The sequence below is a fragment of the Lygodium microphyllum genome, chromosome 1 (genome assembly GCF_053477565.2).
Source record: "Lygodium microphyllum isolate KBCC chromosome 1, Lygodium_microphyllum_v1.1.10, whole genome shotgun sequence".
NCBI lineage: Eukaryota > Viridiplantae > Streptophyta > Polypodiopsida > Schizaeales > Lygodiaceae > Lygodium > Lygodium microphyllum.
This window is the reverse complement of record NC_141135.1, coordinates 111,831,624-111,845,899: the sequence shown is the minus strand read 5'-3', so window position 1 is coordinate 111,845,899 and position 14,276 is coordinate 111,831,624. Positions and strand designations below refer to the sequence as shown.

The window sequence follows — 14,276 nt, the reverse complement described above, 5'->3', positions numbered from 1 at the left end:
TGTTGGTTAAACCAGATGTGTAGTTGAGAATCAATCTTAAGTGTTAATACATAAAAAGCAATTGGTGGCAGTTTATAATTACCTAAGAAGTTAGGCTCTCTTGGCAATCAGGTCCAGTAAGTTCACAGGACCATGAGGAATGGAGGGCTATGTACTAACTAATTTCACAGAAGGACGATGTTGGCCATGAACCATCTAGTAAAATGGATCCAAGGAGGGTTAGGGTAGTCTCTTGTGGGGGCCAGGAAGCGGGAGGGAGAGAACTTGTTTAGTTACAAAAGCTGGAGAGAGAGAGGGAGAGGGAGAGGGAGATAGATTAATTATTAATTACTAGTCAAAGATGACAACAGTCAAGATAAAAGGGAAAAAGCAAGTTTGATTCTATCATGGTATGTGCTCCATTTTGCCTTGTTCAAGTGTGGACGAGTCTATGCACATATGTTTATGTATGCATAAATACTTGTATAAATAGTTCTAGAGTTATCTTTTAGAGGGTCTTCTAGTGGAGAAGATTAGTTGTGTTACTTTGCAATGCGCTATGTAGCTCACACTGGGTGATGATACAATTCATCAGTCTTAGTAGTGTAGCACTCTGCTATTGCAAGTGTACCCATTATAGGATTTGTGTGATCTGAAATAAAAAATAGAACCCAGAACTTTATTTTGATTGGTCCAACGTCTACTCGTAGTTAGAGTCCTAGTAAGAAAGAAAACCTAAGGATTATTTGCTCATCTCCTATTGACTTGGATGTACTAAATCAAACTGGTATAATCATGTCAATGTGTTCCCCCCGCTGCGCCCTAGCAGAAAGTGGCCTGTGTGGCGGCCAATGAGCTTGCTCTCAGCTCTTCCACCATTCACTGCAACTGCTCCTATGTGCTCCCAAGGTCATGAGTTAGCCTCTTACTAGAGGATACAGACTGATACCTCATGCATCCCTAACCATATCTGAAGCACTCAGTGCCCACATGTAGGCTTCAATTCTCAGAAGAGATGATACAAGTACAAAGACTGGCAAAGGGTTCCCAAGCTGGCACTTCTCCAGCCTTAAAATACATTATCACAAAGCCCTAATCTTTCATACTCAACACTGCAGAGTAGTGCTACAGAATCTTCTCTAGAGCAGCAGTTAGTATATTCAGTATCAGGGTTAGATCCCTCTTTCAATACTATTCGAGCATCCAACATAAGCGTCCAGGGCTTTCAATGATAGACAGAGTGAAACTTTGCTAAGAAGGACGATACTACATTCATAATCCTTTTTCATCAAATGAGCACTTTGTAGTCATATCTAAATTTGGCACATAACCTTCATGCCTTGTGGATGAGCTTATAAGGCATAGGATTTGGGTTATCGCCTTGCTTTGCTTGATACCCACAACAAATACCTGCAAACTGCCATCCACCTCAAGAGATGCATTACCTGCTTTTTTTTTGGCACCTGCATATGACCTCGTCTCCTCTACTCTGTTTGCATCCAGCCACCTGCCAGCACATGCATACATGTCTGTCATCAGCAAGTATGCAGAAGCATCTTCTTGATTTGTCTCCACTAGCTGCTGAAAGCATCTTTCACCCAGTTCCACTTCCCCGTAAATCTTACAGGCATTCAGCAGAGCCATCAAGATAACACAGCATGGAGGACATTGCAGGCCTCCAATAAATCTCTCTGCCTCACAAACATGCCCTGATCTGCCAAGTAAATCAACCATACAAGCGTAGTGCTCTAATGTTGCCGCTACACCACATTTTTCTTTCATCAGCTTGAAATAAGCCTGACCCTCATATACCAGACTAGAATGGCTGCATGCAGCAAGAAGACAGGTGAACGTGATGGAATCTGGCCTTACACCCTGCTCTTGCATGTCCTCAAAACATTGTATAGCTAAGTATCCATAATGATTCTCACCAAAAGCCTTTATCATTGCATTCCAAGTTATCACATCTCGGATAGGAATACTGTTGAATACACTCCATGCTTCTCCAACCAACCCACATCTGCCATACATATCTACCATTACATTACCGACAAAAACATCTGCTTCTGAACCCAACTTCCAGATTTCAGTGTGTATTTCTAGACCTGTTTCTAAAGCCACCATGCCACTACAAGCTTTCAAGCAAACAACAAATGTGACATCATCTGCAGACACACCTTCCAGCTGCATCTCTTTGAAGCAGTTCAATGCTTGATCATCGAGACCATGCTCAGCGTATCCTGAAATCATTGCATTCCATGAGCCTAGACCTCGAACATATAATTTGTCAAATACTCGTCGTGCTTCAGTAAGTAAGCTACACTTGCTGTACATATCTACCAAAGTGTGGCCAACAAAACGTTCTTTTTCCAGTCCTCTCTTGGTCAGTTCCACATGTATTACTTGGCCAGTTTCTAAGGCTTCTATAATACCACAGGATTTCAAGCAGAGAACAAATGTAACTGCATCAACAGAGATTCCTTCTAGCTGCATCTGTTTGAAACAACTTTCGACCTCCAAATCAAAGCCATGGTCAGCATATCCTGAAATCAGTGCATTCCAGCACACAGAATCTCTGATTGGAAGACCCTCGAAAACATGTTGGGCTTCTGCAAATAAGCTGGTTTTGGAGTACACATCCACAAGGGTGTTGCCAATATAATTGTCTGTTTCCAATCCTCTTTTGATTACTTCAGCGTGTAATTTTTGACAAAAATCTAAATATTCTTGGTTTCCACAAGCTTTCAAAGCACAGACAAAAGTAACAGAATCAGGAGATGTGCCATTTAATTGCATTTGCCGGAAACAGTTGTTAACTTCTTTACCAAGGCCATGTTCAGCAAAGCCTGAAATTAATGCGTTCCAAGACATCAAATTATGGTCTGGTAGGCAATTGAACACTTGAACTGCGTCTGCAAGCAAGCCACATCTGGTATACATATCCACTAATGCACTGGCCTCATTAGGCTGTCTTTCTAAGCCCCTTCTGGTTAATTCAGCATGAATTGTGTGGCCCGATTCTAGAGCACCCATGACACAACAGGATTTTAAGCTGCAGATGAAGGTAACAGCATCTGCAGACACACCTTCAAGTTGCATTTGTTGGAAGCAGTTCCATGCTTCTGTATCATTCCCTTGTTCAGTATATCCTGCAATGACTGCATTCCACAAGACCACATCTCGAACTTGTAGTTTGTCAAAAGCCTGCCATGCTTCTGCTAGTGAGCCACATTTCAGATAGACATCCACTAAAGTACTGCTAACATAAAGTTCTGTTTCCAATCCCCTTTTCAGTATTTCAGAGTGTACTTTGTGGCTTGTTTCTAGGGATCCTATGGTGCCACAAGCCTTCAAAGTGCAAACAACTGTCACAGAATCAGGAGATATGCCTTCCAGCTGCATTTGTTCAAAACAGTTCCAAGCCTCCTCACCCAAACCATGTTCAGTATATCCTAGAATCATTGCAGCCCAAGATACTGCATCTCGAACTGGTAGTCCACAAAAAACATCATGAGCTTCTGAGAGTGAGCTGCATTTATTGTACATTTCCACCAATGTACTACCTACATAAAGTTCTGTTTCCAATCCCATTTTTGCTACTTCGGTATGTAATTTTTGGCCTGTTTCTAGAAGTCTAAATATGCCACAAGCTTTCAAGCTGCAAACAGAGGTGGCAGAGTCCATGGGCAGACCTTCCAGCTGCATCCGGTTAAAGCAGCTCTCTACTTCCTCCTGAAGTCCATGTTCAGTGTACCCTGCAATCAATGCATTCCATGAGCATACATATCCAATGGATGGTTTATTAAACACCTGGCATGCTTCTGCAATTAGACCAAATCTCATATACATATCCACCAGTGTACTTCTGACATGAGTTTGTGTTTCCATTCCTGTTCTGAGAATGTCAGCATGGATCTCAAAGCCTGTTTGAACAGCTCCTGTCTTGCCACAAGCTTTCAAGCTGCAAATCAAAGCAACAGAATCAGGAGACACGCCTTCCGATTTCATTTTTTGGAGACAAAATTGCAGTTCCTCACCAGACCCATGTTCACCATATGCTGTAATCAACGCAGCCCAGGAAATGGCATTTTTAACTGACAGCCCATCGAACACTTTGTGTGCTTCTGCAAGCAGGCTGCATTTACCGTACATATCCACCATCGTGTTTCCCAGACTGCTGGCAGTAAGCTCACTTTCCAAGCCTTGCAGGGTGATATCCACATGCAATCGGTGGCCTCTCTCTGCATCCTTAAGCCGTGCGCAAGCATTGAGGAGGGTGAGGTAAGTGACCCTGTTTGGTCGTACGGTGCAATCCTGCTGCATCTTGTCATACAACAGGAAGGCATGTTGGGGGTCTCCAGAGCTAATGTACCCAGAGATGAGGGACGTCCAGGAGTGCTCATTGCGGCAGGGGAGTCTGTCGAAGGTGAGCTGCGCGTATGGCAAGCGTCCACATTCCACAAGCATGGGGACAAGGTGATTGCCAAACACTGGATGGCAATCCAGCTGTTGCTGGCGCATGTAGGCATGCAACTGCCTGGCCTGCTGTACATCCTTCTTCTGTCTGCATTCCTGGAGGGCTGCAATCAGATTCTCTCTGACCAATGCAGGCAGCTCGGCCTGCATCCCTTCTTCGCAACATAATAGCAGAAAAGATCACGCTTTCTCTGGATGCGAACACTTCAGGAATGGTGATGGATGTCCGGACTCCGCCTTCTCTCGGCTCCCTCGCTCGCTCTCTCCCCTGGAGATATCTCGTTAAGCACGAGAGGGTCCCACATAGCCTGGAGACGTTTTAATTATGACCCAACAGACCTATGTAGCCTAAAAAGGACCTTCAGTCGATGAATTTAGCAATCCAGAGAATACATCAGGTCGACCAATGCAGGCGACTCTCACCCATGGGCACACGAGGCCTTCCGTCAAATTTCTGAAGAAGATCCAGCTGGCCAGAGACTATTTCACGCAGAGGCAATTGTGCCATATTTTACTTCCATTGAATCGGAGTTATGGGCACATGCTTCGATAAAATCTCTGTGACAGGTTAAGGTCAACCTGGAGGAAGCTAGTTGGTTGCTGAACCCCGCCGGACCTTGCCTGACGGTACATGAAGGAGTCATTAGTCAGACTCCGAAGGGTGTTTCTGATTGAAATCTGATAAGGAAAGAGGTGGTGTGGTGGCTAACGCTCTACTGCCGCAACCTTGCCTAGGGAGGCACATGTGCCCAAGCTCTCTCTTCAACATAATGAATTCTTTTCTACTAAATTATCTTTGTTTAAATGTGTTGTTCATTTCATTGTATTTTGGCTAAACATGATGATCAATGTGATGATTTCAAATTCATTCTGTATTTGATCTGTGTACATATGTACGAGCCAATTTAGTTTCCTTTTGACTTGGTCTGAACAAAGGATCATAGGCTAATGCTTGAATGATCCTATGGATAGATGGATAAGGATTACAGGGGAGGTTTTGATAGCCCTTTAGAGCTTTTGATCAGTGCACAATGTTTATGCATTATGACACGAACTTTTTATTTGAAGTTAGTTACAACTTGTTAGAGCCTTCGTGTTCATGATCTTGTAGGCTTTAGGCATGTACTTATATTGAGGGCTTTTGTATATGTTGATTGGATGTTTCTATACACTTGATTTGTCAATGGTAGGTTTGAGCTTTGAGGATGATACACAAGTGATATGGGAGTGGGTGAATCTCTTGTTGTGGCATCTTGGTGTATTTGGACCTCCAATAAGTAAAGCATATGCTATGCTAAGTTTGATAGCTAAATGGAGTTAATTTTTAAAAAGGTATGGTCATCTTTGGTGTCAAAAAAGTAATAGTCTACAATTGCAGGGCTTCGATGTATTGATGCTACTAAGAAAGTGATAAATACTTTCTTTGGCTAACTTTGAGAAAATAGATGGATATTTTTTAAAAGAATTTGCATTGCTTGAATGAAGCTAGTGGGTTTGTTGTGTCCTCTTGTCTTAGTAGACAATAAGCTTTGAGACATACTGTGATCAATGTGGCAGACACGTGTGTTTCTACAACTCCACTTTGTTATTCACTAGTGTAGTGAGTACCATTTTGATAGCCATGGATATGTGCACTTGTGATTGGTTGTCTACTAGCACAATGGCTACCAACTTGCACAATAGTACAAGGGTAATACATGGAGTAACATTTATATGCTTGATTACTTGAAACCATATACAAACATTTGTATATTTGCCAATGCATTTAGGAACAACAATGTGCTTAGTTACTTGGAACTATGTTTAGATATTTGTACATTGAGAATACATACAATAACAATACAATGCTTGGTTCTTGGAAAACTTGTATTGGTCATTTTGGATGCTGTGTTGAATCTTAACTATTATGTAATTGGGGTCACTTGCAATCTTTCAAGAGGGAAAATATGTCACCAGAGTGAGAAATGGGCTTAATGACTTAACTAAAATGAACTCTAATTTTGGTACTTCTAGCTCTTAGCACCGTGACCATTACACCAACCGTGAAGGATTTTACACTTGGACATACAATGGACAAGTGTATAGGCTATGTGGTACAAGGATGGGGCAAAAGAAACAAGGCACAATGTGAAACTATCATTAATTGAAGGCTAAGAAAAAAGAATGAAACTTTCATTCATTTGAAAGTTTCATCTTAGGTTTGATGATCATTTGAAGGTTTTGCTAGCTTGTGCTTAGGTTTGGTCCAGTAAGTAGCTCACTTATTATTAATGACCGAGTCATTAATGAGCTCTTAAATAAAAACAAGATTGGATTGCGGAGTCCTCGGTTACTCATTTAAAAAGCTAATCTCGGTTATTTAGGGTCTTCTTCTCTTCATTTTGAGAAGCACAAGTTTAGAGACAACTGTATTCTTCTCTTCTTTGTTACAAGAATTGTAGTTTTTAGCCATGGAACATGAGCTAACAACACATATGGAGTCAAGACAATAGTCAACTACTCTATCTAATCCAAATGCTAGATCCACAAAGGTCACCTTTTTCCACTCAGTCACATAGAATTTATCTCACATACAAGTCAGGACCGACCCAATGTCCGTGCTCACACATAGCTTCTCCTCATAATGGGGACCTTACAACTTAGAGCATCATGGATCATGGGTGGCACCTTATGAGGTGGAGCATTGAGTATATCTAATATCCCCCTCCCCTCAATATCCACTTGAAGGTGAACTACAATCTCGGTCCATTGCCGAGTCTCTAAAGATGAATTCGAAGGAGATCCTTCGTAAGAGCTTTGGTGAAAATATCTACTCCATTCTCTTCCGTTGGACAGTAGACCCCAGCTCTATCATCCCATCCTTGATCAAGTCATGCACATAGTGATATTGGATCTCAATGTGTTTGGTGCATGCATGAAAAATTGGATTTTGGGCAATGGCAATGCAACTCTGATTATCACATCTTAGCATTGTTGGATCTTCATCATGTACTCCCATATGCCATAGGATCCTCCTTAACCATACTGCTTCACATGCAGCAAAGCAAGTTGCCTTGTACTCTGCTTCGGTAGAAGACAACAATGCCATAGTTGGTTACTTCTTACTGATCTAAGAGAAGATTCTTGAACCTAAAGAGAAACAATATCCAAAAATTGATTTCTTGGAATCATTGTCACCTATCCAATCTAAGACACAGTTCCCTGTAAGAGCACTTTCAAAATTGTATGCAATACCATAGTCAAGAGTTCCCTTCAAGTATCTAAGCACCCACATCCTAGCAATGACTTTCTTGTTGTTTGTTTGAGAACTTGCTCAAAACACCAACATCAAAACAGATATCTGGCCTAGTGTTACACAAGTAGATGAGGCTGCCAATCAACCTCCTATACCTCCCAATGTTTACTAGTGTTGATGTACCCTCAATGGATAACTTCACATTGATCTCCATAGGTGTAGCTATCTTCTTACACTCGATCATGCTAAATGCTTTTAAGATATCCCATGCATACTTCTTTTGAGAGATGAATATTTTGTAAGGCACTTACCATACTTCAATCCCCAAACAATAGTGCAATAAGCCCAAATCTATAATTTCAAACTTAGAGCTCAAAGCCTTTCGAGTCTAATGGATCATATCTTCATAGTTACCTATAGTAAGAAGGTCGTTCACATATAGGACAATCACTACAGACTTTTCACTATCCATGTAAACATACAAGTTAGTATATGAGGCATATGTTTTGAAATTCAAACCTAGAAAGAATTTATCTATGTGCTGGAACCATGCTCTAGGGCTTGTTTTAGCCCATATAATGCCTTCTTCATGTTACAAACTTTGTTCTCAGAATGGGGGGCCTCAAACCTTGGTGGCTAAGCCACATACATCTCCTCCCTAAGGTCACCATTCAAGAACGTTGATTTGACATCCATTTGGTAAACTTGCCACTTCTGATAAGCAGTCAATGCAAGTACTGTGCGAAAGTGATCATCCTAGAAGTTGGAGCAAATGATTCTTGAAAATCAAATCCTTCAACTTGTGAAAATCCATGTGCAACTAATTTGTCTTTGTACTTTTCTAAGCTTCCATCAACCTTATACTTTACCTTCCATACCCACTTGGTGCCAATAATCTTCCTCTTTTCAGGTTAATCCACTAGCTCCCAAGTGTCATTATTCATTATATTGTCATACTCATCTTGCATAGCTGCTCTCCATATTGGATCGGCAAGTGCTTCTTCCAAGTCGGTTGGCTTCTTTACTTCTCTCATAATCTCAGCCACCATCAAGGCCATATTGACTATGTGAGGAGAAGCCTTTCCTTGCTCCTCTATTCTTAGTGACCTCCTTGGTCCATCTACCTTTTTCTTAATTGTGGTAGGCATAGGATTGATGCAATTATAGAGGTGCTTCACCTATCGTGGCAATGGATTTTCCAATGGAGTGATTGTAGATTGGTGAACTTTGTTCTCATTATTCAAAGACGATGCTTCCTCCTCCTTGAGAGTAGGGACAGCTCTTGGGATAGGCTTATAGTGGACTACTTCGCTAGATGATAAAGTGGAAGAACTTATTTTATCCTCCTCCATTGTATATGGATGCTCCTTGAACACCATATCACGGCTTGCTATGATCTTCTTTGCCTCTTGGTCATACAATTTGTAAGCCTTTTGCTCATCACTATAACCCATGAAGATACATTTTGTGCTTTTTAGATTTAACTTGTTTCTCTTATCCTTTGGAACATGTGCATAACATTTACATCTAAAAATTCTAAAATGTGAGATAGATGGTTTCTTACTAGAATAGGCCTCATGAGGAGTTTTGCCCTTGAGAACTTTTATGTAACTCTGATTGAGAATCTAGAATGCAGTATTAATAGCTTCTGCCCAAAACTAGCTGGGCAATCCCTTGCCCTTAAGCATGCACCTTGCCATTTCCACAATGGTATGATTTTGGCGTTCAATAACACCATTTTGATGAGGTGTTTGAGGCATCATCAATTGATGCTTAATCCCTTTGCTCTTACAAAAGTCTTCAAACTCCCTTGAGTTGAACTCACCACCACCATTTGTTCTAAACTTCTTCACACTTTGCCATGTTTCATTATCAACAAGTTTTAGTCATTCTTTAAACTTACCAAAAGCTCAAGTCTTATTACAAAGGAAGTACACCCACATCTTTCTATTGTATTTGTCGATGATCAACATAAAATAAGAAGATACTCCCAAGGCTTTTGTAGGCATTTTACTACACAAAGTCAACATGCACCAACTCTAGAGTAGGCTTCACTCTGTTCTTGCTTTCTTGTGGAAATGCCTTTCTCTATTGCTTGCCCATCATACAAGCTTCACATGGTTCCTTCATTTCAGTTACTGTAGGTAGGTGAGAAACCATATCTTGCTTATGCATCTCCTTTAACACTGCAAAACTAATGTGACCAAATCTTTCATGCCAAAGTTTACTAGTGCCCACACTAATAGTGACTGTAAGAGCACCTAGCTCATACAGGTTGTTCCTTCTTTCTCCTTTACCAACAACTTTGCCAACACTATCGATAATTTTTGCACCTATCTTAGTGAACCTCGCCTCATGGCCCAAATCAGTTATAGAAGTAGGTGATAGCAGATTTCTCTTAATCTCTGGAACATACAACACATTTGAAAGATTCTTGAGTTCACCATTTGCAGTGATGACAAAGAAAATAGTACTTGGGCCCTCAATAAGGCATTTTTCATCATTCCCAACCATCACAATGATAGGTTCTTATAGAGGCTTCATAGAACTATATATACCTTTCTTGTTGGTCATGTGATGGGAGGTGCCACTATCCAATACCAATGAGTCAGTGTTAGATATTTCTTGCACCAAGGAATACACTTTATCAATGGTCTCCATGAATAACTCCAACTTTTCTTCAGCCATATTGGCCGTCTTCTTCCCTTTATCCTTCACCGTGCCATTCTTTTCATATGCCTTCTTGACACGACAATCTGCAATTGCATGTCATTTCTTCTTGTAGTAGAAGCACTCTCCTTGAAACTTTTTCTTACCACCATTCTTCTTTTTATCACTGTTGGTAGAGGAATCGCCTTTACCTTTCACATTGGCGAAGAATGCAATATCTCTACTGTTGTGTCCTCTTGGGCTTTAAGCCTTAGTGCACAAAATTCCTCAAATGCCAAAGCTTAGGGTCTCAGCTGAGTGTTTAGGGTAGTTACTAATCCATTAAACTTTGGTGGACAAATCCAAAGACACCTCCAAGCTAGCTCCTCACTAGTCTTTTCTATCTCGGCACTCCAGTCATCTAGTCATGCAGATTCTTAATCCAAGAGATGAATGCTTCAATTGTCTCTCCTTTCAACAAACTTCTCTGCTACTAGTTGATTCTCCAAGTTCTGAATCCTTGTTTGATTTTGCATTTTGTACCATCTCCTTAGTACGTTCCAAGCATCTGATGCCTTTGGTTGTATGATGAATCAAGGTCAAAACACTATCAGAATAGCTTGTAACTAAGATACATAGTACATTTGTGTTCCTTTATCTCCAATCTCATATGAGATTTGCATTTGGAGGAATCATAACACTTGAATTTCATGGGTCGGGGGTGGGTTTTGGTTCTTGGTCAGTCCCCAATATTGTCTCTAGAAGCTCATAAGAATCAAAGAATAGTTGTGATTTTAAACTTCCACAAATATTCCCATTAAACCAATTACGAGTATACCGGCTATAGTGCCCCCCAAAGTTACAAACACACCTGCTCTTTATTATTCTTGGTAAAAAAAAAGCTTGCATAACATGGCTCAATTCACAAGTGATTTGTTGAGATTATGTACTTCTTTTTATTCCAAATGCAACTAGTTTTCTCAGACCCTACTAATTGAATTCCCTTAGATGGTAAGAATCCTGATTGGAGCAAAATAGGTGTTTTGTGACATGGCCTATACGGTACACCACTCTGATTGTGTCAAGCCATCCATGCGCTTTGGATTAGGCATTCATATCCTCATCAATTCGGAATGGACTATACTTGCTTAAGAAATACCCTACATACTTCTTCCATATAAAAAACCTTTCTTTAAGAAAAACGTGGATCCTATGTGTTCCTAGCAACTCCCCTTCAGCTTTTGTCATTGTGGTAGAGCTCCCAACCGTTGTGGACATGTAAGTTTTTCCTAGCTTAGGATGAACACTGGCAACATGCCTAACACATGTAAGTCAGACGAGGAGCATCCTCATGGTATTTCTAGTAGTGGATGGAATTTGAAAATATTAAGAGATTTTATCGAATCAATTCAAACCTTAATCTATAGTGTTTATTACTTGCTATAGGAGTAACCATAGGAGTGTTAGTAATTGTATGGCTCGAATGAAAAATGTATGGCTTATATACCAAGAATTGGCTATAATTTGCAGGAAAAGTATAGTTTGTACAATCTAACCAGCCTTTGTTCAAGGTTGGTGGACGAATCCTCAGTATTTGAATTGTTGGTACATCATCACCACCACCTAATGTGCCAACACCACTACTTGATGCAACAGGTGATATTTATCCTCTTTGCTATTGAAGCCCTTCCTCTCATGTACTCTTCACTCCTCAAAGCCCCATGGGTTTTGATACCATGTAGAAATTACATGACACATCGGACAGAAAATCTGAGCAAGGAGGAGAGAACACACGGAAAATATGAGAAGAACAGAGATTGCTTTAATTTCAAACAAACCGATACAAACATGGCTCTATCTACCCGTATGCTTCCATTGTGAAGCTTAGATGGCGATATAGATAGATGATAGGCGAAGAACTTAGGGTAGATGGAAGAACTCTGACTGGGTGAAAGATAGATTAACGATGGCTTTAGAGGGGTCTTCCTTTTATAGTCCGGGAAGGTAGTCTAGAAAACATGTCTGGACCATATTACAAATCTTCCCTAGTTGACCAGGGAATATTTCCTTTACCGTCAAGTCGGGGGTGCTACCCCCCCAAGACCCCCCCAGCCAGGGGCTGCTTTCGTGGCCCCCATACCCCAAAAAAGGACCCCTGATAACTCCCACACCCCACAATTCGATGCTATCGCTTGAGTTGCTACTAGCATAAATACTCTATCTTACCCAAAGGCTAAATCCACAAAGGTCGCCTTTTTGCTATCTTGTCACATAGACCTTATTTGATATACAAGTTAGGACCCACCCAATGTCAGTGCTGCTCACACATGGCTTCTCCTCATAAGGGGAGCCTTACAACTTAGAGCACCATAGATCATTGGTGGCATCTTATGAGGGTGGGGCATTGAGTATATCCAACATGGCCATGCATTTCTACACGCAGGACATCCAAGAAATAGTATCTCCAGCAAAGGTGAAGACATTGGTCTTCTTACTATCTGCATGTCCTACATAATCAGAGTCAATGTATCCCATGACTCATGTATCCTGACCACCATAACATATACACATATCTGCAGCGACCTTAATAAACCTCATGATACCCTTCATGACATCCCAATGTTGCTTGCCAGGTGTACTATATAGCATGCCATAATCCCCACTGCAAATGCTATGTCATGACAAGTAGCTATCATGGCATACAACAAACTACCCAGTGTGGACGCATAAGGGATTTTGGCTATCTTGGCCTTCTGCTCATCAAACTATGGACAATCGGCTTGACTAACCTTCAAATGAGAAGGTTTACAGGACATACAATAGGCTTAATATCCTACATATAAAACCACTCAAGGACCTTTTGAATGTACTCCTTTTGTGACAAGCAAAGGAGCTCCTTAGAGTGATCATGTGTGATGTGCATCCCAAGAATATATGAGGCATGTCCCATGTCCTTCATCTCAAATCTCTTCTTGAGCTGACCTTTCAAGGCATCCATCTCATCATGTGCACTCCCAACAATGAGCATGTCATCCACATAGAGTAACAAAATCATAAGGCCTCCATCACGGGCCTTCTTTGTGTATAAACACGAATCCATATCACTATGAGTATATCCTTGTGAATGCATGAAAGCGTCAAACTTGTGGCACCATTCCCTAGGTGCCTGCTTAGGGCCATAAAGGCTCTTTCTCGACTTTCACACTAGGTGTTCCATGCCTTTTTCCTCAAAGCCCTTTAAGCTGTTGCATATAAATCTCATCATGTAAGTCTCCATGTAAGAAAATTGCATTTACATCCATCTAATAGATGTCCAAATCAGTTGTGCAACCAAAGCCAAGACCAAGCATAGGGTAGTCATCTGGACGATATGAGAGAAGACTTCATCAAAGTCAACACCATGCTCTTACTTAAAACCCTTGGTAACTCTTTAGGGATACTCTTCAACTTATACACCCACTTGCATGGCAAATCACGTTTTTCACTAGGCAAAGAAACCAAATCCCACATATGATTTTTTCTATAGTGAGTCATACTCTTATTGCATGGCCCTCTCCCAAGAGTGACTATCACCTCTGCGCATGGCCTCATCATAGGTAAGAGGCTCACCAGCACATCTGTCACCATAACATAATCCATAGAGGGTACAAACTGATCAGGTTGATGTCTATCTCTAGTAGACCACTGCAAAACAAGCTGTGGGGCCTATACATCCTGTCTAATATCATGGTCCTAAGCCATTGGAGCATCAATTGTTATAGGCTATCTAGCTGGCTATACAGTAACAGGAGGCTCCTCCTAAAATATCACCCTACATACCTCAACAACTTGCTCAGGTTGCTTAATCATTTTCACCTCATGGAAAATAACATCATGGTTGTAGATGACCTTCTAAGCCTATGGACCCCATAGGCGATAGCCCATCTCACTTACATTC

The 14,276-nt window shown here is 41.0% G+C and overlaps 1 protein-coding gene across 1 annotated transcript; it reads right to left on the bottom strand.

Annotated features, from left to right (window-relative positions):
* Window positions 1-421: 421 nt before the first annotated feature.
* LOC148041556 (pentatricopeptide repeat-containing protein At2g33680-like) lies at window positions 422-5,189 on the bottom strand. The gene has a single exon (XM_087680721.1). It carries the CDS (start codon window positions 4,603-4,605, stop codon window positions 1,252-1,254), a length of 3,354 nt encoding a protein of 1,117 aa, XP_087536847.1. The 5' UTR covers window positions 4,606-5,189; the 3' UTR covers window positions 422-1,251.
* Between the last annotated feature and the right edge of the window lie 9,087 nt (window positions 5,190-14,276).

Excerpts from the sequence above, each read along its gene's own strand:
- LOC148041556 (XM_087680721.1), bottom strand. The coding sequence starts at position 4,605 with ATGCAGGCCGAGCTGCCTGCATTGGTCAGAGAGAATCTGATTGCAGCC.